The 24,771-nt window shown below is 40.8% G+C and overlaps 1 protein-coding gene and 1 non-coding gene across 5 annotated transcripts in view; both read left to right on the top strand.

The window, feature by feature from the left end:
• Positions 1 to 24,771, top strand: part of NCOA5 (nuclear receptor coactivator 5) — a 29,105-nt gene that overhangs the window by 2,607 nt on the left and 1,727 nt on the right. The window contains exons 2-8 of one of the 4 annotated variants that reach the window (XM_070043685.1): positions 9,340 to 9,406; positions 18,026 to 18,176; positions 18,320 to 18,352; positions 19,077 to 19,213; positions 20,687 to 20,813; positions 22,685 to 22,884; positions 24,235 to 24,578. In XM_070043685.1, coding sequence (XP_069899786.1) covers positions 18,034 to 18,176; positions 18,320 to 18,352; positions 19,077 to 19,213; positions 20,687 to 20,813; positions 22,685 to 22,884; positions 24,235 to 24,578 — 984 coding nt within the window. In that variant the 5' untranslated portion in view covers positions 9,340 to 9,406; positions 18,026 to 18,033. Of the gene's footprint in view, positions 1 to 9,339; positions 9,407 to 18,025; positions 18,353 to 19,076; positions 19,214 to 20,686; positions 20,814 to 22,684; positions 22,885 to 24,234; positions 24,579 to 24,771 lie in introns of all 4 variants that reach the window. The other 3 variants (XM_030848828.2, XM_030848831.3, XM_030848830.2) reach the window with 3 other exon arrangements.
• TRNAG-UCC (transfer RNA glycine (anticodon UCC)) lies at positions 5,137 to 5,209 on the top strand. Its single transcript has one exon. It is a non-coding gene; the product is annotated as a tRNA-Gly (tRNA).

Here is a 24,771-nt window from a genome sequence, read left to right as displayed (position 1 = left end):
CAACCACTGCGCCACCAGGGAAGCCCTGTTTCTTTGTTTTTGACTCTCCACACTAGGAATGAAACATCTATTCCTACACTCACTATTACTCTTGGTGGTAATGATAACATACAACTAGCAGTGCTTATGGTTCACAAAGCAGGTTTACAAATACCAACCCATTTTCTCCTGCCAATCCTCTTGTGAGATAGGTAGACCTGTCTTATTGTTATATCTTTTTTGCATATGAGGAAAACAGTGGCTCAGAGAGGTTATATTTCTTGCCCAATATAACATATTAGTAGAACATATTCAAGAAATTATTGACGGTAAAAGATTTTGTGGTCAAGCAAAATTGGGAATTGTTGCGGTAAAGCATTGTTCTTACTCCAAAACTTCTCAGAGGCTTTAATATACTAAACATGTGCAATGTAGATGTCCAAGAGAGGAAGGTATTGTGATGCCTTTCTCTTGCTCTCCTCCCACGAACATCCTATGGTAGTAGTGTTCCCCCAAACTGACCACTCTTTCTTCTTTTCTCGGTTTGCTCTCTGTACCTTGCCGTTAACTAATGATTACCATATGTCTTTAAGACAAATACTTTTAAAGCTCTATCAGCCTTTTTGTGCCAAAAGATTTGTCCTGTGAACAGCGTACACATTGTCCAGACTATTCAGTTACTTGAAGTAAACTATCAGGAAGTTAAAAGAACAGTGACAAACAGAAAATTACCCTCTGTGTAATTCTCATTAATGAGAGGCATTAAGGAAAGGATCAGGGTAAGGCCACTGGCTGAAGCAGCAGCACATTAGGGAAATATGAACTGTACTGACAGCTAAATATATAATACCAGCATGCCTGCTGCTTTTTAAATGGTGGTTTTATTACCACCAGATACGAGTATTTATAGGGATGGTCATTTTCATTCTTTATCCTGTCACTAAAAAATAAAAGATAATAGGTCAACTGGACCAATTACTTTTATGTTAAGAAAATAATTCCCCTCAAAGAATCAGAACTTTTCCAGACCATAAGACTCTTTTCCCTTTATTTCATGTTCAAAACAACATTATTGTTGACCTATGCAAAGACCAACAACTTTAGGCAAAGAGCAGGGGAACTTAAGTTGCATTAGTGAACAGTTATAAAGCAGAGTGTCTTATAACTTTAGTTCTAAAAAATATCTTGAGTGGTCCCCTGGTTTGGATCCGGAATGATTGAATTACTGAAGGTTAGGTTGATTCTGCAGTTAGTGGGCAAGCTTTGAAGAACTTTGAATTGTAAGTACTTTGGCTTGAAGTTGCATACTTAATCATGCAGTTGGAGATTGAGATAGTAATAACAATAAAATCATGCAGTTGGAGATTGAGATACAAGAAATTTATTTTTAATCTCTATTCAGAAATTACTTTTGATATCCAAAAGAAAAAAATAGGAAAAACATGACTTTCGCTCAATTTTACAACTTAGAGTTATAAATATATAATTGAACTTTTTTGCAGCCTTTGGTAAGCTTACAGTAGGACAGCATCAGAATCACTAGAACAGCTTTTTGGAAATGCAGATTCTTGGATGCAGCTCCCCACCCCAACTCCTAACTGACCTATCTTTGGAAGAGAAAGCTAGAGAATCTGCCTTTCAGAAGCCACCCGTGCAGTTTTTATGTACGTTAAAGTTTTGAGAACCCCCGATGTAGGACTTTAGAAAATGAGCTTTCACTGAAAATGGAAGGTTGAAGCAGGTTCTAGTACTAATCTATTTGTATAAGATTACTAATGGGAATTGACAGCTCTGGTTTATGGTTGAGTTTCCGTTAATGCGTTTGTTTTAAGAGAGACATTAATTTTAACTATAAAATGTTTTTTGGCTTCATAGTTTGAACTAGAGGTAAGAAGAATAGTTATAATGTCTGGAGTTTTCAATATTTTAATCCCTTCCATTCACATCAGTCAGAGCTTTCACCTTATGGAGAAGAAAGCAGACCTACCAAGATTGCATGGTCTGCTTAATAACTTTAGATTTGCTTCACTTTGCTTGTAATAGTGTGAATGTGAAATTATATGTATGTGTCCATTTTTCTCTTTGTTGCATTTAGGTATGAAAGCAAAATGCCTCAGAAGTTCTAGCCCCTGCCAGCAAAACTATACTGACAGCTCTAGTTTGCAGAATTTAGAGAGAACTTTAATGGGTAGTTTGACCCTTTTTAGCCAAAGAAGTGGATAACATACTGTTAAAAAGTGGCAAGCTTGGTGGTTAATATTTTTCCTGCCAGTTTGTAACTACAGGATTGGAAAAAGAAGCTTAAATTTTCAGGATACTTTTTAAATGATCAGATGAAATTGAAGGGAAGTGATGGACTGCACACTCCTTGTGGGGGGAGGGGGCACTGACCTTATAATTGGATATTATTATTACCTTTAGCACTATGGAAACTTGGGTTGATCCCATTTCCTTTGGAGGTTGCTATGTGATTATACTTTCTATACTGTTTTCAGGGATTGTATTTTTACAGATTTTAGCCATTGTGACATGTTCTTTGTAACATGTTTATGAGCTATTTCCCCTTGAACACAGGAGTTTAGAAGGGTTTTTAAATGGAGAACCTAATTATATGTTATGCATAAACTACAGGGATAAATAGATAATAGAGTAGTACTGTAGTTCCCAAATACCTGCCAAGAATCACCTGAGAAACTTGTTAAAATGCAGATTCCCAGGCTTCATCCTCAGATTCTAAAAGTTTGAGAAGGGTCTAGGAATCTGATTTTTAAACATCTTCTCAGATGGCGCTGATGTATCTTCATTAAAGAAATGTGATGTGGAGAGTGAAAAGAATATATATATAAACGAAGGGAGAGGGTGAGGAGTTGTTTAATGGGTATAAGAGTTAGTTTTGCAAGGTGAAAAAATGCTGGAGACCTGTTGCACAACTGTGTGAATATGCGTAACACTACTGAACCGTACACTTAAAAATAGTTAAGATGATAAATGTATATGATGTGTTTTTTATCACAATTAGATTTTTTTTTACGATATTAGAAAAAAATGAGGAAGAGTGGTTTGTTTGTTTGTTGTTTGTTTCTTCGTAATCAGTGGATTGTTGCTATTAAATACTGATTCCTCTGGCCATCAGTTCATTTTATATCCCTTTATTGAAGGTAAAATCATAACGTTTTAAATATTTTTCTCCCACATGGTCCCTTCAGTGTCAAACCAATGATCCTTGAAGGACATTATTATAATGGGCAGTATTTTGAATGTCTGAGGTTTAAATACATTCTTTTTTTGAATATACATACAGTAAACCTTCCTTAATTTGGCTTCACTGAAACTCTGTTTATGGTAGTTCAGCGCATAGCCTCCTAACAGGCCCTCTTGCCACCAATTTCTTCCTTTGCCATGGCAGAGTTTTTTGTTATCTAGTCTACTCTGGCTTGCATCTGTAATTCCTCTCTTTTCCTGCTCCTATCCTCCCATTCCCTACATTAAACTCCTATGGTATTTCTAACTTATGTCCTTCACACCACTCCTTTCCCTTTGCATGTGCTGTAGTGACTTCTCTCTTTCTGGTAAACTTCTGCTCATTCTTCAGGACTCATTTTAAATGTTACTTTTAGGCCTTCCCACCTCCTCCACCTCTCCTTTGCCCCCTATTCCTCCCAGTCTTCTCTCTGCCCTGCCACACATATACACATAGTTAGGCCTTCATTGTCTCTGCCACAATCCCACTTTAAATTATATTGTGATTATATACATGTGCCTCTCTCCTTTATTAAGCAGTGAACTCCTTTAAGGCAGAGACTTTAGCCTTGTTGTTTCCATATATCTTAAGACCTAGTATAGAGTGTGACACGTGGTATGTATAGAAGCATTTGATGTACTGTACTTTTTAAGTTCATTAATTTAGTTCTCTAAGGATCTCTACTTGTACAGTTTACTGAAATTTTACCTGTTTTAAATACACCTGTATTTTGAATTTTGTGTAGGTACAACTTTTTTAGTAGTTTAGATTAGCTCAACCTTTGTCAATCCAAATTAGTGAGCTTTTTCTCTTAGCTGATAATCTTGAATCAATATAACTAATACAGGTAGAATATCCACTTTATCAGGTTCAGAGAAATTAAGTGACTTGACTAAATCCGCCCCCACCCCCCCAAAGTAGGACTAGAACTCAGATTTGCTGATCCGAGCCAAGTGTTCTTTTCTCAAAAGAAGTCAAAAGGGCAGAAAATTAAATGTTGACAGAGAATTTTTGTCTGAGAGGTTGAAGTGAATAGAATGTCAGTAGCAAAAGCCAGAAACATTGTGGTTTGAGGTGATAGAAATCGAAGTTGTAATTGAATAAGCAGGTCCTATCCTATTGAGTGTCTGGGGCACTTACACATTGCAGTGACCAGCATAGACTGTGCCTTTTCCAGATTCCATCAGCATTTGATCAGGGAGTCCTCGCCAGTATTTAGAATGGAAATCAGGTCTTTCTACTCCCTGTTGGAGTCAGCATAACATGTTTAAGCACTTTAGTGTCAGACACACCTGGTTTTGAGTTCTAGCTCTGCCTTTTGATCATCTTGTGACCTCAGCTAAGTCACTTAATTTCTCTAAACTTCAGATTTCCTCATTCACAAAATAGAGATCATAATAGTACTTAACTCCAAGAGTTGTAGAAAGGATTGCATGAGATAATGCACATAATGTTCTTATGCAGGCTCTTTCCCCCATTCCTGTTCCCTGGAATAATATTCTACCATTAAGGGCATAATAATTATTTTAATTAGAAATTGAAGGAGATAATCAAATATGAGGGAATGTGTAGTTTTCAAAGTGAGCTTAAAGGATTGATTTAGAAACAGCAAGCAGGGCATTCTCTTATCCCTGACTCTTTACAGTATAACGCATAAATGATATCCCTGATGTTACAATATATCATCAAAGTCATCTTCATAAATATAGTTTCAATGAGAAGTCCTGTCCTTTCCCTTCCCAGTTTTAGGAGTTACTGTGTGATATCCACTGTCTCATCAGTATGGTTTTCCAAGTACATCACCTTTGTCATCATGTATCTCCAATTTAATAATTCCTGATTGTTGGTTGGTTTTCAACTAGACCTTTTGGCAAGCTTTATTTCATTTGTAATCACTTATTGAAATTGTAGTGAATTCCCTGGTGGTCCAGTGGTTAGGACTCTGTGCTTCCACTGCAGGGGGCCTGGGTTCAATCCCTAGTCAGGGAACTAAGATCCTGCAAGCCCTGTGGCGCAGCCAAAAAGAAAAAAAGAGAGAGAAAAGAAATTGTATAGACTTCTGGGTTATTTCAACCAGTCGTGGTACTGTCAAATGTTGTGGTTCAAAATGCACTTGTTTAAAGTAGTTCTCACTGTTTTCCATTGTGATAGTCTTTGAAGTATAAAAATTGGTTTTAAGGTGAAAAGAATTATTTTACAGTGATACAGTTAAAAAATAGAGCATGGGGCTTCCCTGTTGGCACAGTGGTTAAGAATCCACCTGCCAGTGCATGGGACGTGGGTTTGAGCCCTGGGCCGGGAAGATCCCACATGCAGCGGAGCAACTAAGCCTGTGCGCCACAACTACTGAGCCTGTTGTGCTCTAGAGCCCACATGCCACAACTGCTGAGCCCACGTGCCACAACTACCGACGCCCAAGCACCTAGAGCCCGTGCTCCGCAACAAGAGAAGCCACTGCAATGAGATGCCCGCGTGCCGCAACAACGCAGCCAAAAGTAAATAAAAAAAAAAAATAGAGCCAAAGCAGTTTCTGATACTATGAATGAAACATGCATTTTTATTTATAACATATCTAAGAACATTGTGTGAACCCTGTCTGGCATATTAGTCTAAAATAAAATTGTAGATTAGGCATTGTGTCTTCCTTTGGGAGTTCTTTACCCCATTCTTTTGTGATTTAAAATAGCTCTGCCACTTCCTGTATAACATTATGTTTTCCAGATTTTTTTCGCATTTTTTCCTTTTATGTAAATCCCTTCAATTGATGCTGTTTTTCTTGTCTAAAAATTCTTACCTGAGTAGTACTTTTAACTGTTTTCACCCGTTGGAAATTATAGATATTCAGGTGAAAGTTAAGCACCTTGTGGTGATGGTGATTTTGAATGGCATTCACATTGCTAATAAATTGACAAAGTATAGAACTACCAACCAAACTGAGGTGGAAGAGACACTAAGAGACTGAGTTGGCCCGGATAAAGTAAAGCAGGAGGGAAAAGAAGCACCATTTCTTCCCTTTTCTATGCAGAGGAGGCATTCCACCTCTCATTGGAGGCTCTTAAGTTACCACTGCCCTCTTGTTAGTTATATTCTCTCCAATTTTGTTTCCCACCTAATGTCCAGAAAGATTCCCAAATTGTCTTTCCGTCTGTTTTCCCTTCTCCTTTACATTAATATTTCTGTTTCCTTGGTGTAGATTATGTATCTCAGTAAGGATTAAGAAATAAAATAATCTAATTCAACTAATTAATACAAAAGCCTCCTTTACCAGTCCCAGTATTTTCATTTTCAGAGAGAAACTTGTTCAAATGAACCTCCAATTGATGAGTTTTCAAATTGTTTGACAGAAAATTGGGATGGGGCAAGGTTTTTTTTTTTCTGATTCTTTAAATCTTTGCTGTACCATGATAAGCCCCCTGAAGTTATTTCTACTTTTGGTAGCTTCTGTAGTCTTCCTGTATTTCTGAACTCCTAGGTTTTCCAAAAGTTCTGTGTGCATATATGTTAGGATTTTTTCTGTATGGGAATTGGTGGTGATAATGGTTTTTCATAACTCTCACTGAAAACCCCTCCACCTCTACCCTAACCTGAGCAGTGAGTCCTCTTAGATGGCAATGAGACTATCAAAATTTTCCAGGTCTCATTTTCTCCATATCTTACTCAAGATGGAGGTTTAAGGAACTCTTAAATAGGAATGAATAAACAAACACTTGACATACCACACTAAAAGTTTGCTAACTCCTAAAATTAAGAAAATAGTCTAAGAATTCTCTTTTTTGCAAAAGAAACATAAGCCACACCATCCAAATATAATTCCTTTGTACTACTCCATGAAAATAGATACTAGGAGGCAAATTACAATCAGAATCGTTTAAAGATATAATCTTGAATTTTTAAATCTTTCAAATGATTGCAAAAAAATTTCACCGACTTCAAAGGAAAATATTTACCTCCTTCATTCTAACTGGAACCAGTTTTGCTCCAAAGGTGTATGGTACACGACTACTTTGGTCTCCCCAGTCCTGTATATAATGGCCCTCACAGAATTGGATATAATTATACAATGTAGTAGTCCTTTTCATATGATGAGGGCAAAATTATATAGTATTTATAGACACCAATTAGAGTAGTACCATATGTTCCATGTCACCTAAACATTTGCCAGGTCAAGTCAGTGTTTAGATGAGTTTTCTTCATTCACAAGGCCATTTAATAATACATGGAATCCTGCTGGGAAATATGGTACCTATTTATTTATTTTTAAATAGCTATTTATTTGGTTGCTCCGGGTCTTAGTTGTGGCAAGTGGGCTCCTTAGTTGCGGCAGGCAGGCTCCTTAGTTGCGGCTTGTGGGCTCCTTAGTTGTGGCATGTGAACTTTTAGTTGTGGCACGCATGTGGGATCTAGTTCCCTGACTAGAGATTGAACCCAGGCCTCTTGCTTCGGGAGTGTGGAGTCTTATCCACTGCGCCACTAGGGAAGTCCCTATGGTACCTGTTTAAAAAAATCTGCACACCACCATCTGCACACCACTCCCCATGTATTCCAGAGATACTTTGAAAACTACTTAAATAAAGACATTACATTTGTCTCTGAATCATAGTCACCGTATATTAGAAAGCAGTACAAAGTAAGTGAGCAGATTAGGTCAGTAGGCCCTTCTAAACCTGAACTGAAACTCTTCACAATTACATATAAAAGGAACTAGATATTCCCTGTAAGACCTGTCATTATACAACATGTAATTCAGGCCTTAGTGAACTTTAAGGGTTGCAACTTGTGACATGCAGTACCAAACCCATGGTCAGGTATTACTGGCCAAGTCCTTTAGAGAACATATTTTGTTACCTTCAGTTTGGTCAAAAGCCATTCTACTAAAGATAATGGGCTTTGACTTAAAATGGAATTGAAGATCATTCTCATTTGAACAGGAACTCACAAGTTGACAACATAGCAGGGTAAAGGCTATCCAAGACCTCTTAAGTTTTGTTATTACTGAGGTCTTTCACATGATAAGATTCTGGTTAGAATTTTTCAAACACATAATTACTATTTTAAAGCACTCTATGTGAGTGCTTAATACCATTTAATGTCACTAGATACACTGTTAACTGCTTAATATGGAACAAGGGGAATAAAATTACACTGCAGCAGAAAGCAGTTTTATTTCTCCATTTACTAAAGTATGAAATCTTTAATGTACTTATTTATCTTTAAGGCATATAAAAATTGTCAAGTATTATCTTTGGACATGGATTGGTACTTTAGATACTTCATCAGTTTTTTACTTACATAATGGTGTTTTTATTATTCAGTTTTTGCAGAGCAGGTTTGTTTTGTTTTTAGCAGGGAGGCTTTAACTGCACAAATTGGCTTTCTGTAAGTTTGTATGTTTCCACTGTTCTTTATCTGGTTGTGTATGCTAGGCTTCTGTAACGAAAACTTACAATGAGTGTTTTATTACCTAACCTTACTATACCAGATGCCAGTTTTTATTCTTAGGTACTTGCCTATGAGGGTTATAGATGTTAACATGTCATATACTTTGTTTAGAAAATAATAAATTTCTTTCCTACATCTCATCCTGGAAGATTCTATCCAGTGGAATGCAACACAAGGCAAACTAAAAGGAGGCCCTGCTTCATGGAATATTCGAAGTTTTAAGACAGTGGATTCCAGCCATTACTTCTTTATAGCATAAAATGGAACGATTTGCCTTTGCTCTTTCTTTTTTTTTTTTTTAATTCTCTTTCTTCCTTTCTCCTCCCTCAAAAAAGAATCTTACAGCTGGTTCTCCAAGAGTTTAGAAGACAACCTTTTCCCCTTTCAGAGGGGGCAGTTGTTAGGTTTAGGCTTGGCATAGTGTTAAAGCATTGACATAATCAGTTTTACACAAATTATGTGTTAGCTAGAAAACTGAGGGACATTCCCTACGAAGCCATGACAATGTACTGCCGTAACTTAATAAAAATTGCCCAAGTGACTGTGCGTCTGCTGAATGGATTTTCTTACACCATCTGGTTGTCATTGTAGTTTTTTTGTTGTTGCTTTCATTTGAAATGTGCTGATGATCTTGTTTTTATTCCGTAGCATTGAACAGATGGGTTGATTATTCTTTTCAGATATTAATAAGGCAGCGGAAAGAAGAAATATGAATACGGCTCCATCAAGACCCAGCCCCACACGAAGGTAAAGTACCCTGAAGCAGTGAGTTACCTTGGGAGAGTTGGGCTCTGGGGAGTTAAGCCCAACTTCGTACATCAAGGGTCTTTTCTTCCCCCCAACAAATCAGAAACGCTCAAGCAAACAATAAGAACATGAACCTTGTGTGAAGGGCCTTGCTGCTTTTTTAAAACTTACATCAGGAGATGCAGAGGAAGCTTTGTGTTTTCCGTGACAAACCCAGCAAGTTCAGCTTGCAACATAAGTTGCAGGCGATTGGAAGAGGATAAATCTCTGTCTGTCCCCAGCTCACGTGTCAATGGGAGCCTCCACAGCAGGAGTGCCCAAGGGTCGTTGGTGTGTGCTGCGCTGCACTGCAGCAGGCAGCAGAGATTCGACTCTTCATTCCAAATGGCTGCTGGTCCAGATGTTAACCCAGGTTTACAGAAAGTGCTGCTTGAGAGATTGCTACTGTGCCTGTGCTGCAGATCCCCTGTGTGCTCGCATGCTTGGGTTACCTATCGAGGGGAAATAAAAAGGGCAAAAACACCCCACCTCTCAGAAGTCTCCCTTTTTCTTAGCTTTCCTGGAAATAAAAGGCATTTCCCCAGATGTTCTTCCACTATTTACAAAAGAGGTAGTCCTGATGTGTATCCTCAAGGTGTGCATTAAGTTGGTCCCTTCTCTTAAAGAAGAGCCTTATTAACGTTACCATTTATACCAAAGATGAGAATATTATATTCAAACTGTCTGGCTCCGTAAACAGCACACAAGTGGATGTAGTGTGTGCGGTTTTGTGTGGAATGTGGACATATATATCTCATATCTGGTGTCTCTTCATGGCCCAAGTGGATATTCAGCATGGGTTTTGACTTTTCCCCTAAGTAAAACGCCAGTTTTCTGCCTAAACTATATACCACAGTAAACTACATTTCATATGATAAACTGAACACTGCTGAGTACAATGAATCCTAGTCTGTACTGGTAGCTCCACAGGTCACCTAGGGATATACCCAACTAGCTGGGCATTTACACATAACATACAGTTGTCCTGCTTTGGACCAAAAACACCTATAGTTTGTTACCTACTTATAGGAAGGAATGGCTGCTGTGTGTTTGGTGTATATGCCCCCACTTGGATGTGAGGATATTTTCTAAGCTACCAGGATTAAATTACGCGTGTCTGTTCTGCAGAGCTCAAGCAGACCCTAGAGGCAAAGTAATGCTGCCGATTTCAGTTAGATTCTTTGAGCACTCTGCCTGCACAGAGGAGTTGAGTCTGACACCACAACTATAGCTACACCACAGCTGTTAGGTGGATACCCTGGTCATCCATTGGTTTCACTGCAGAAATGAGCATATACATTGGTATTCTGTTTGTTCTCTCTAACACCATAACGAACACCTGCAGCTTGCAGGTAAATACTGTATTGATTCATTTTGTGTGTATGTGTGAGTATGCTAAAGAACATAAACGAATCCTGTAGAACTTCAGCAAATCCATATAATGTCTGCTTCCGTTGTGCTGCATCTAACCATGCTGCAGATGTTGGGCAGTCCCTTCTGTGTTGCTCCTTGCCCCAGTAAACACGGAATACAGGTGGCTAAGAGTTTGCATCTGTTGGTCAGAAATATGGGGCTCCACTGGAAGTTGTGGTTGCTAAATGACTTGAAAGGAGATACGGTGTATACCTAATTTCTAAGGAGCTCTAGTGTGTGTGTTTCTGAAGTAGGTAGCTTACCAGGAGTGTGGAATTGGTCACTATAAAACACTCCATTGGTAAAATCCTCCTCCTTTCTGTTGTCCCCATGATGCTTATGATCTCTAGATAATGTTGGTGTGTTTCCGCAGGCAAAAAAGGGGGAGTGCACATCGCAGAATACAGAGTAGCTCCCATTTGTGCTATGGATTGAGAAGAATATTTTATGTCATTCCATTAACAGTATACCTAACCAGATGCTTTTAACATTTCCAGTTGATTGTAGGCATTCAACCTGCATTGGCAATGTAGGGGAAATAACCAACTCACCTGGTTGGAATCCAATATAGCCATTGCCAGGGCAATTTACATTTTAAATTGCATTAAATTTAAAAGATTAATTTCATCCCAACCTAAAATGCCACTCCATAATTTCATCTGTGATAGAAGAAATATTTTATGCTGTTTTTCTTCTTTTAATACCCCCCCAAGGAAAAACATACAAACAACATTGGAGGGGGCCTTTTAAAATGTTCTCCTTAACCAGATTTACAAATATAAATACACGTTACCTTTATATACCTTTTAATATATCACCTTCCTCAGAAATAAATTCTAAAATGAGGTTGTTTGGGATGTGGATAGGGCTGTGGCTTCCCACTTTATTTACAATCAATAGAAGGGACAGCTAGGCTAATTCAAATTCCATTAAGAATCAGTCTTCCTTGGTGATAGTCCCTAACTGGATTCCTCATCGTGGTGTTTGCCATGATTAAGTTTCATGTAGTCATGCTTTAGTAAGGTTCGGGGAAGAGGGATGTTCACATTTAGTAAAATCTTTTCTGGGCCCCATCTAAAAATCTAAGCAGAGTTTTTTTACATTTAATAAAAATAAAAATTTTCAAACCTTAAAGCCAGATAAATTGAACATTGTATTCAGAATAGAACACTAACATTTTGATCATTGCCCTGATCACGAATTATCTCAAGATATACCAATAGGTATATCTACCAATAGGGTAGAAATAAAATACAGTAAGTAAGCAAAGTGTGTGGTTAGTCTGGAAGGGGCTAATCATTTCTCTGAGGGTGAACACTGGATAGCACTGTCTTTTTGGGTGCATGCTTCCAGTCAGAACCTTGAGATAATTCCAAGCGAACCAGTATGTTGACAACAATCCAACTGCCTTCATTTGGCAACCCTAATCATTTTATGTGCCCCCAGGCATAGAGAAATGCATTATTCACAGGAAAAAACCCCACTACCTATAGCACACATTTCCCTTAAGTTGTAACTCTGTGTCTTCAGTGTTGCTACTTTTAATAAGAGAATTGTTTTTAAGCATGTTGGCAGGACCTTTGTAACATCTTGTTTTGCTGGACTTTAACCTTGAGTGTCAAAACACCTCAGTATCTTTGGGAGTTTTCACAGGATTATCACCTCTTCAAATGTCTCTGTAAGCCACGGTTCTGCTGGCTTTGCTCTCCGTTCAGTAATATGCCTCCCTAATGACTCCAGCTGTCAGAATGTGGTTCTGACAATATTGGCCCAGCCAAGCACAGAATTCTGCATCAGGGATCCCTGCTCTGGATCAGATTTCAGCCTGAATTCTCATCATTTAATCCTTGGACCACTTCATTGGACTCCATTGTATGCATTGAGTACATTGCATAGTTACCATGCAGCTTGTCTAGCATTGGTGCTAGGCATCAGTCCTTACCTTCCTCAGAGACTGGACCATGATTCTAGTCGTACCTCAGTTCTCAGTTTTCATCTTCAGCTCAACACTTCGGCAATCCAGGTCTGGAATATATCCTTATGCAGACGTGGCCTCCAAGTGAGACTCTGCATTTCCTAAACCTTCCTGCATGACCTGAAAAAAAGCAAATAGAATTAACTTGTCTACATCAAGAACTCTGCAGAGAATTTCCCTATGTATTCGTGAAGGATGTTAGGCCTGGTGCCTCTTTGGTGAAAATCATCAAGGATTGGTTCATCAAAAATAACCTCGTCATCATCAACTATATTTCAGTTCTTTAAAGAAGAAAAGAAATAACCTAACTGTAGACAAGTTTCTTATGTAGCCCGAGGTGATTTCTGTGTATCCACAGTGTTAATTCCTTTGATAACTGCTTGCTCCTTGGGTATGAGACGGCCCTAGCTCTAGGTGGGCTTCACAATTAAAGATTGCAGGCTGCGATTACCTCTGCACTAACACTTAAAGAAGAGCCGTCAGTTCTCAGCAAGTGCCGCCTCTCTCTACCAACAGAAGAGTCGTATTTGTGTTTGAGAAAATCATCAGTGTGCTTCCTAGGGAGAAGCATGGGCACTTATAAAATTTGGATTTGTAATGTGTGATATCTCATTGCACCCCATTATCCTACCTGCACCTAATGGCAAAATTCTGTACAAGTCTGTTGTCTCTGTTTCTAACAGCATGGAGCGCATGGTGGGGGATCAACATCACACAGCAGCCGGCCATTTAGAGAATGGTATTTGTGGACAGTATCTGTGACAGAACAGAAGTACGAAGAGCTGATGAAGGATTTTTTTTTCAGGAGCAAAAAAAAAAAAGGCTGGCCTCCCAAGGAAAATATTAATGTGAACAGAAAGAAAAAAAGGAGATGCTGACAAAGAATAGGACAGAGGCCTTCCTCCCTAACCTTCTGTACAGCCAAGGCCAAAGGACACCATCCTGGGCTTGAGGTCTCAGTCTCTAGACAAAGAGAAGCTCAAAGTACATCAGTTGTCCAAGATAATCATCTTATCAGTAAGCTGTCAAATGCCTAGTGCTCTGCATACCCCTATCATCCCCAGGAAGAGAAGCACTTCTACCAGAAGCACCTCACTTGCCATGGTTTTTCCCTTCACCCATCCCTCCTTACCTCTCAGATGTTTCCAAATGGTGTGACTTTATTTCTCTCAAGGCAAAGAGTATTTGGCCTTTTCCCCCCTCCTGCTGAATAGCTGAGGAATTTGCAACAGAATTTTAGTGGGTTTTATCATTTGCCTTCAGTTTGTGGACTCTGGTTCTGAAATTTCTTTAACAACTATTCAGTTTCTTTTTAGCCTCTAGTGACCTAGTACCTGAGGGTACAATGCATTGGTCTCCAGTTAAACACCTCTGGTACTGTGGGATGATATAGTGAACTGTATTCTCCAGAAACTTACTTCTAACCCATTTGTTATCTGAGGTCAAGCATCTCATTCAGCAGGCTTCATCCTTGCGGCACTCTGAATCCTGCACACTGTACCACCTTTTTGTTACCCGGTTCTTGCTTTGAGAAACATGTTGGGGCCAGAAGCAGGAGCCCTTTTGTTCTGGGGAGTTCTTTGTTTGGGTTCTAAAGTGACCTTAAAGGGTTTTTTGTTTTTGCCTCCAGAAGAGCAGCAGTCTGCCATACTGCTCGTCTTTTGGAGAAAGGAAAAAAGCGTTGCCTTTTCATTTTAGAAAATTACTATCCTCTCTGTTCCTGCTTCTACCACTCCTTTGGTTCTTCCCCATGTGAATATTGTCTCTTCTACATTTTTACCCAGAAGGTAATTGAGGGGAAATTTGTAGTTTTGTTGCACACAGACTTTAGATTCATTGAGGGGAGGAGAGTGCTTGCCTTCCCAAACTGGAAGCACGAACCCAGATTTGGGGAATCTAGGGTGTTATGGTCAACCTCCAGGGAAAACTCTTGACAGGTGAGTAAGGTATTTCAGTGGATTCAAAAGAATGAGCACCAAATATGGCATTTATAATTATCCTGAGTCTGTGAGAAACATGCTCTGACATGGTGTTCTTATCCCTGTCCCCACCCCTGTTTTCACCAGCCCACGGCTTTGTGTGGTCTGTGGTCTGTCAGGTTCATGATCCCTTTCAGCCTTGATTGCCAGGGAACACTTGAAATCTGATTCCACCTCTAATAACTGTTTCTAACTGCTCCCCAAGGCAGGTTTATCTGCTGATCATTAATCCAGAAATACTTTACAGTTGTCCCTTTCCATTAGATCCTGGGTATTTGCCCATATTATACACTAGATCAGATGTTACACGTGTTAGGCGGATTTATGTGACATAATAAAAGTTGAAGTAAAAATCTTGGTTAGTCTGCACTTTATTTTAATAGGAAAAATGTTTAGCTGTCCTCATTTAAATTCTCTAGTCTCCCATATGTTTGCTCCCACAAATCAGGAGTACTTGTGAGCCTTAAAACATATGACAAGGACTTTTCATAGAAGCAGAATTGGCATTTAAATTGTTTTTGCTGTGACCATGTGGATGAAGTGAAATTGAGGTCCTCTTTCAAGCTGAGGGCATCATGATGAATGCCCATATGTGTAGTCATGGTAGATAACAAAACTATAAAGAAAACATGGTGCCTGCTCTTGAGAGGCTTACATTTTAGTTGAACAATTCAATTCATTAAACATTTACTGAACTCTTTTCTGTGTCCTATGGATACAAAGCATTTGGAAGAGCTTACTGTTTGGTAGGGAAGCCATGTAAACAGATAACTACAGAACAGTGTGATAAGTGCAGCAGTAGAAATATGTGTGCAGAGCAAGACTCATTTAACATATTCATGGAGCGTCTGCTACATGCCAGACAATATAAACCTATGCGGTGGCTTTATCATGGAGAGTGAAACTGACAGTCCTTGTCCTCATGGACTTACAGTCTAGTAGGGCAAACAGACATTAAACAAATTGATAATGCGACGTCAAATTGTGATAAATGACGTCAAATTGTGATAAATGAGTGAAAACAAAGTGCTGTGAGAGAAAGTGGCCAGGATTTAGGGACAGAAGATAAACTTTTAAACTAACAGAATCAGGGAGTAAGGGATACTTAAGCCTGAGACCTGGAAAATGAGTATGGATTCGTTCCTGCTACTCAAGTAGAGGCATCAGGAAAAACCTTGACTAGTTATAGCTGAAAAGTCAGTATGGTAAGAAAGTGGTGAACTAGGGAGAAGGTGAGACTAGGTTGGAGAAGACAGGAGCCAAGGCCAGGGGGAATCTTACTAGCCTCAGTAGAGATTTTAGACTGAACTCGAAATACTGTGGGAAACCAGTGAAGGGTTTTATATGTGTAAAAGATCACTTTAGAGTAATCTGGAGAAAGATTGGGAAACAGGCAAGAGGAGAGGTGAGGAGACTGCTTTAGAAGGCTCTTACTGTGGTTTTGGGGAGAGATGGTTTGGGGTTGGCCTTCAGTGGTACTTTATAGAGGTAAAGAAACGGGCAGAATGGACATTAATTTCAGAGAAAGAGTTAACAGAATTTGGAAATGTGATTGGAAGAGTGGATGCGACTTTAAGGAAAGGATGACATCCAGTTTCCTGGCTTGAGCAACTGAGTAGGTAGATGAGATGGAAAAGAATGGAGGAGGAGCATATTTGTTGGAAAAGATCAAGAGTTCAGGGTAGGTTCTATGGAGGAGGTAATCCTTAAAGTGGGTCACACGGGAAGACGTAAAAAGGTAAACAGATCAAGATGAGTAATAGAAATAGTAAGTGCTCAGAGAGTTTAGCAGGAGGGGTCAGCGGTTGCTAGAGATTAGAGATTCCTTGGAAGACATGGGACATGAACTTGCCTTTGAGGATTGGGTGACACCAGAGTTAGTGCAAGAAGAACATTCCATGTTGAAAAGCCGTATGAACAGAAATACTGAGATGCGTAGTGTGAGTTAAGTCATAAGAACAGCTTAAGTAAAACTAAGGAGGTTGGATCAGGAAATGGGGGAGAAATAATAAATGCAAAGGGGCCAGATCTGTTAGGGAAGGGTGCCCAGAAGCGTGATAGCCAAGCTGCAGTTGGTAACAGGTGGAAATTCAGATGATTAATCTGGTATTTGCTGAATGAATTGAAATCTGGAAGATTGGGTTTTGATTTTGTTTTTTGGAAACTCTTGGTGGTGCCAGCATAAAAATAAGAGTTTGCATGGAACTTAGAAATCCAATGAGAATGAACAAGGAAAACAAAGCAGGATTCAAGTGACTTAGTGGAGATAGAGAGGAAAAATCAGTTAACTTTCAAGAACTTAAACCATGGTAAATGGGAAGATGATTTTAGGTAGAAATGAAAAAGTCAGTCTGGGCCTGATTGGGTTGAATAAGAAGTTGGGGATGAGTTCCCAGTTGGGTGGGATGTCTCATGAAGAATATTGAAGCAGATCAGGCCAAACATACCTGTGACTTCAAATACTGGGTTTTTTTGGGTTTTTTTTTTTAAACAAAAAAACACCTTGGCAAAAAAGGAACCAGGTTCTACATAAACCTCAGACAGAGAGACCACTTCTCAATAAGTATGTTAAGAAGGTAGAGAAACTGAGTGTACCTGTACCTGACTGTATGTCTCATACTGTACTTCTTTCTTTTTTCCCCTTAATTTGATTAATCCTGCTAGATGTTTTAAGTGACGGTTTTCTGTACTTTAAGGACAACGCCTTTGATCACCGTTACTTTGTATGAGATGGTGCCGTTTGCTCATTTTTTCTTCATGAGTCTTGCCCCGTATTATGACACACACACACGCACGCATGCAACGTTCCGCCCCTTTTAAAGTCTCTTTCGAGCAAGTCTGATGGGAGGAAATAGGTTCTGAGGGAAGACACTTTCACTTTGAAAATCTGTTGAGATAGAGATGATAGTTTGACATGTATACAGAATACTGAATTAGTCCCTGAAGCCTGATAGACACTATGATCCCAGTCAGAACTTTTGACTCTGGATCATACATTCTTCCCTCAATATCCTAATCTTTTGAGATTCTAGAACCTACTAGTCTTTATTTGCTGACCAGATGGTAACTATCCTTAAAATTTTAATCACGTTCTCACTGACTGCCGTATTTTAGAGAAAAATGCTTGGAGGGTGGGGGCTTCCTCCAATAAAGAGCTGAAAGGTTGGCTCCTTCAATTTCTTTGTCTTAGCATTTTCTTGCTGCCTCCCACAGGGATCCATATGGCTTTGGAGACAGCCGAGATACAAGACGCGATCGATCCCCCATTCGAGGAAGTCCAAGAAGAGAGCCCAGGGATGGCAGAAATGGCCGGGATGCTCGAGATAGCAGAGACATGCGAGACCCCCGAGATCTGCGGGACCACAGAGAGAGCAGAGACATTCGGGATCACAGAGACAGCAGAAGTATGCGTGATGCTCGGGACATGAGGGATCCTAGAGACTTTCGTGACCTAAGAGACTCTAGGGATTTTCGAGATCACCGGGACCCCATGTATGACAGATACAGAGATATGAGAGACTCCCGAGACCCCATGTACAGGTACCTGTATAGCTATTCTGCTTGGTTTTTTTGTAATAGTCTTTTTTATGTGTGTTCTGCTGAACTAATGGAAAGCTCTGTATAGCAGTGACTTTATCAGCCCTATATTTCCAATGTCTGTCAAATGGTAGATGTGCTGCTTAATAAGTATGTGGTGAATGTGTGAATGATGATGAACTGTGCTTAGTGAATGAATCTCCCTGTGGCCTCTGAAAGGCAACATCATGCAAATGGAAAAAAAGATGGAGTACAAATTGTTTTGTGTGCCTAGAGCCCATGCTCTGCAACAAGAGAAGCCACCGCAATGAGAAGCCTGCGCACCGCAACGAAGAGTAGCCCCCGCTCACCACAACTAGAGAAAGCCCATGTGCAGCAACGAAGACCCAACACAGCCAAAAATAAATAAATAAAATAAATAAAATTTAAAATAATAATAATAATTACTACCAGTTATTTTGTATTTACTTTAGGCCAGAGAGCTTACTTTATGCTGAGAGCTTTCTGTACATCCTCCCAGTCATTTTGGAAGGTAGGTTAACTCAGTCCCAGCCACAGAGCTGATAAGCAGTGAGTCCCAGATACTAATTTCGTTTGTCTGATCCCAAAGTCCTATGCCTTACTGTGCCTTACTTCCTCACAGACAACTGGGTCTTGAAGAATTCTCTGTATTTGATTTTTGCAGGATAAGACTTCTAACTTTGCGCACATTTCTGTAACTTTTCAGGAGAGAAGGCTCTTACGACCGATACCTGCGAATGGATGACTACTGCAGGAGGAAGGATGACTCTTACTTTGACCGTTACAGAGATAGCTTTGATGGACGAGGCCCTCCAGGCCCAGAAAGTCAGTCTCGTGCAAAAGGTAAAGTAGCAGAAACAGCACTTAGCACTGGTAGGACACTTTACAAAAGAAAGAGGAAGCTAATAACCAACTGGAAAGGGGCTAATGACTTGGCTAAGCAATTCACAAAAAGAAGAAATACAAATATCCTATTCATGTGTAGAGAACATTCAGCTTGAAAATCATTTTTAAAATGCGAAGTAGTACCGTCATCTGGTTTAGTCATCTAACAAGAAGAAATAAATACGAAATTCCAGCAATAAGAAAAAAAATGAACAAAAGATGGGAGCAGAAGAGGTCATTTGCTTTTTTTTTGCTCATTGACCAAGTAAAACTGTTTGCATTATCTATGTAGTATGTGGGGTTTTTTGTTTTATTTATAATTTTTACCTAACAGCATGTACTTTTTAGGTAAAGACAAACATGTTTTTTATTGATAAAAGCCTTGATTTTCTCAATATATTCAATACATCTTTAAAGATTTTTAGATTGTTTTACACCTGGTCAAGTTAAGAACCTCTTTTTTTCTTTCTCTCTCTCTCTCTCTCTCTCTCTCTCTCTCTCACTGCATTGGGTCTTCGTTGCTGCTCTCAGGCTTTCTTTAGTTGAGGCGAGCAGGGGTCACTCTCCGTTGCAGTGCGCAGGCTTCTCACTTCGGTGGCTTCTCTTGATGCAGAGCACGGGCTCCAGGCCCGCGGACCCCAGCAGTTGTGGCATGTGGGCTAGTAGTTGTGGCTTGTGGGCTCTAGAGCACAGACTCAGTGGCTTTGGCGCACGGGCTTAGCTGCTCCACGGCATGTGGGATCCTCCTGAACCAGGGCTCGAACCCGCATCCCCTGCATTGGCAGGCGGACTCTTAACCACTGTGCCACCAGGGAAGCCCAAGAACCTCATTTCTAATTTGTTACAAAACTTACACTTTACTGCCTGATTTTGTTTGTTTGGGGTGGGGGTTGTGTTTGTTTACTGCCTGATTTTTTTTAAACAAATTACAATTACCTGTCAATAGGGGACTTAAATAGTTGTCCCAAAAATGAAAATTAGAATAATAATGAAATACCATCTTTTACCTATCAAGTTGGCAGGAGGTTTTTTTGGTTTGTTTTTTGTTTTGTTTTTTAATGACAATACTCAATGTTGACTAAGATGTGGAGAAATAGCACTAGGTGCTCCACCCCTGTGAAAGGATAAATTAGTAACAGCCTTTCTAGAGGGCATTTTGGCAGCATGTATGAGATTAAAACAACCATGCCATTGAATCCAGTCATTCCATGTCAATGGATTTATAATAGTAAAAGACAATAATAAGGGTTATTTTTAGGAGGTAGTCTAGAGGATTAATTCAGAGAAGTGTGTGTGTGTGTGTGTGTGTGTGTGTGTGTGTGTGTTATGACCTTTGCCTACGAGTAGTTCAGGATTGAAAATAAGGCCTGTGACTTATTTTTATAGAAAGGCACGGTCCATGTTTCAGTTTTCTCTGGTGTCATCCTGCAGAGCGTTTGAAACGTGAGGAACGGCGTAGAGAAGAGCTTTATCGTCAGTATTTTGAGGAAATCCAGAGACGCTTTGATGCTGAGAGGCCTGTTGATTGTTCTGTGATTGTGGTCAACAAGCAGACTAAGTAAGAACCCTTTGGATATTTTTCCTGAGTGAGGAGAAGGATCAGAAGAGAAATTCAGGTTCCTTGGCAGCTGTACACACTTAACTTGGGCTGTTGTGTACTCTGGCATTGTTATACTGTGTTAACCAGGGTTCTTTCACTTGTAGGTGACAGAAGACCCATTGCAAACTGGCTTAGGCCCAAAGGGAAATTTTTAGTTTGCTTGACTGGGAAGTTCAGGCATGGCCACATACAGGGTCACACAAGTCATAAAGACTTGTTCTCTCTGTTGCCTTCACTCTCAGACAAGCTTTCTACTCAAAAAGGCAGAACAGCACTGGCTCTAGACATGTATCTTCTTAGCTCAGCAAACCAGTGGAAAGAGAGCTGCTCTTTCCCATTGCTTCCACCTGAAGTCCTGGAATTGTTTCTCATTGGACTGCCCAGGCTTACTTTCCCATCCCTGAACTATCACTCTGACCAGCAGTGCTGGGATGCCCTGATTGGCCAGGGCTAGGTCATGTGCCCACCCCTAGAGCTAAAAGTGGAATTAGCCCTGTGGAACCATATGGACTGAGTGGGAAAGGGGTGCCTTCCCAAGGAAAATCAAAGGGGAATATATGCTGGTCAGGCAAAGCAATAAATGTCCCCTTTGTGAGACAACACCGAATCCCCAGTACTTTGGAAGGCATACGTCTCTGCATTTGTCAGCCAAGAGCCAGGCTGGCTTTGTGAAGTGCCGTGGCCTTGCAGAGCTGTTAGGTGACCATGCTAGCCAAGCCAGAGTTACAGCAGTATTTTACTCTACCTCTGTTTCACATTCTTTTCCTTGAAGAAGCAGAGTAGAGGTGTAGAAGGGAGTATATAGCAGCTTGCAAGTTTGAGAGTAGCTATGTTCCCTTTCCCCAAGTGGTTAGTAAATAACTTCATGTATTTTCTAGCAGTTTGGGGTTAAAGAGCTAATTTCAAGGCAGAGACTAGGGAAATAGGTGTTGAGACACCAAGCAGCAGGCAGCATTCACAGGCTCTGGGCTGCCTTGTTTAGAAACAGATGCTGCTTTAACTTGCAGATGGCTTTTTTTTTTTGCCCCCCCCCCCACTTTTGACTCATGATAATGTCATTTTCTGAGCACCTACTCCGAACTACTACATGCTAGGCACTTAAATAAATTTTTTAATCTTCACAGTAATCCTGTTTCATGTGTATTCACTCATCAAATTTCTTCTATGTGTGACAGGTGCTAGGTCCTGGAGCTGTAATGCTAATAAGCAAACACACATGGCCCCTTCCTCTTGTGGAGCTTATACCCTAGTTGGACAAATGACAGAAATAAATGTATTGGTGATGTGTCTTATAAGAAATATATCAAGGATCTGATTTAGATTGCAGAGAAAGTCAAGGAAGTGACGTATGAGCTGAGCCATATTAATCCTGTCTGACTGGTAAAGAAACTGAGGTTTGTAAGAGGTAAAGGGACTTGCTTAAAGCTTCAACTTTGCAAGTAAATGTTAGTGGTAGGATCCAAGCCTGTCTTTCTAGCATTTAGAACCCATGCTTTTCCCACTATGTTGTGTAGCCTCTACAAAGATGGACATGTGTTACAAGTCTTAGGCATCAGGATGGTGTTTAGGAATGAACATCAGAGTAGAGAATCAAGAGAAGGACCTGGGTACTAAATACTGTGCTATTGGCAACTTTATGTGTGACCATTCTGAGCCAATATAGAGAAGGAATTGGTCTAGATTCTTGGAGCCTGAAGAGGGCGCTAGGGAGACACTGGTAGAGCTGGGATTTGAAGTCTTCATAGGAGCTCACACAGCTAGCTGAGGTGCCACAGTGGGAGTTGGGAGTTGGTCAGGGAGTACTCACTGGGTCCTGTTTGTTTCTACAGAGATTATGCTGAATCTGTGGGGCGGAAGGTTCGAGACCTAGGCATGGTAGTGGACTTGATCTTCCTCAACACAGAGGTGTCACTGTCACAAGCCTTGGAGGATGTTAGCAGGGGAGGATCTCCCTTTGCTATTGTCATCACCCAGCAACACCAGATTCACCGCTCCTGTACAGTCAACATCATGTTTGGAACCCCACAAGGTATGGAGGCCCAAGCGGGTCAGAATTTCAGAAGTAGTCACTAGTCCATTAATTTTTTTATGCCTTACTCAGAAGCAGCAGGTTTTAGGTAAATGTATTTCAGCTCAAATGTAGTAGGGCCCTTTTATAAGTGCACAGCAGAGACTTGCATAGTCATTTAGTCGTCTGATATTCTTTCACTGGATACAGTTCTGGGCCTGCTGTATATGACGTTATATTTAGCACTTAGGTATATACAGTGATGTGCTGGCAAATGTTTAACAACCAGTTCTGGGGGGGGGCGGTGTGGTTTATAGCATTTGCTGATTTCCATGGTGTAAATACTCCCACTGTGTTCTATATCAAGCTCCCAACATGAAGTCACTTCAGGGCAAGTTGGGAAGAGATGCACACAGTCTGCTCTCACCAGTGAGGGCCGGCTCCAGCGCAGCTCTGGCACATACTACACTGAATGCAATAGAGTCCTTGCTTTCACCAGATTTTCTAATGAGGGACAAAGCATACAACAGGCAATTAGGATACTCTGTAAGTGTGCTAGAGAAGTGGGTGGAGGGGCTGTGAGAACAGGGAGGAGGCCCAGAGTAGGTTCCTTGAAGTCCTTCCCTGAAGTAGCTTTTAGTCCTTTGCTCCCAGATTGTTGAGACTCAGCCAGCTGATTCCCTGCTCGTTGCTTGCGCTCACAGCACAGACCTTTCGCTTTTCCCGCCACCCTGGGGCTTTCTATTTGCCCCACCAGTTTTACCCATAACGATAGAGTGTAGAAGCCTCTCCAGCGGGTCATTTGTCTTTCTGAGGAACAGTCCCTCAGGATGTGTGAAGGCATTTCTATCAAGTGCTGAGAAGTCTCACAACGCTGTAAATCATTGTTGCCCAGGGGTGAGGAGAGGAGGTTATTTAGGGTCACAATTTGATCTTAATCCGTAACCTTTGAACTGATACATTAAAAAAACAGCTCTATTCTTAGGAGCACAGTAGAGAGCCAGGCTTTACAGAAGGGCTTTTTGGACCCCCGTGGCCTGCCTCCTGTGGTTATTCTCCACATGGTCTTTTTGAATCTGTGAGAGACTGTCATGTTTCTTTGGTTTTTACTACACGTCTGTGATCTAAGAATTCCCCAAAGAACTAGCTCTGTACAAGGGTGTCTGTTGCCCAGCAAAGAAATCCATTCACCTGTCTTCCCAACCTTCATCCCCCTCCTCTCCCAACCTCTCCCCATCCCCATCCCAAGGCTTTTTGTCACGGTAATGGTTTTCTTGCTCATCTGAGGTTAGGAAGGGCTTGGTAGAGTCCAGTAGGTGGGCACTCAGATCTGTCATGGGAGAAAATAACTCAGGTCATTCCCTCCTGCAGAGCATCGCAACATGCCCCAGGCAGATGCCATGGTGCTGGTGGCCAGAAATTATGAGCGCTATAAGAACGAGTGCCGGGAGAAGGAACGCGAGGAGATTGCCAGACAGGCGGCCAAGATGGCCGATGAAGCCCTCCTCCAGGAAAGAGAGCGGGGAGGCCCTGAGGAGGGACTGCGCGGGGGGCACCCTCCAGCCATCCAGAGCCTCATCAACCTGCTGGCCGACAACAGGTACCTCACTGCTGAAGAGACTGACAAGATCATCAACTACCTTCGAGAGCGGAAGGAGCGGCTGATGAGGAGCAGCGCCGACTCTCTGCCTGGTGAGCTACGTGGCAGGGCCGAGGTGAAGTTCTGACTCTGCATTTCTCTAATCCCCAGGCTCTGTTGGGAGGGTGGCAGGCCCAGGGCTCTTGGGGTGGGCAAGGGAAATGAGCGCATCCCTTGGGCTCTCCCGTGGGCCAGCCATGCTGATGTAATGATAACTTAAGACCTGGGCTCTGCTCTGTAGTTAACGTGGTGGGTGGGCTAGTATGCTG

Source organism: Globicephala melas, chromosome 15 (genome assembly GCF_963455315.2).
Source record: "Globicephala melas chromosome 15, mGloMel1.2, whole genome shotgun sequence".
Taxonomy (NCBI): domain Eukaryota; kingdom Metazoa; phylum Chordata; class Mammalia; order Artiodactyla; family Delphinidae; genus Globicephala; species Globicephala melas.
The sequence above is the reverse complement of the archived record's forward strand: the minus strand, read 5'-3'. Positions and strand labels throughout refer to the sequence as shown.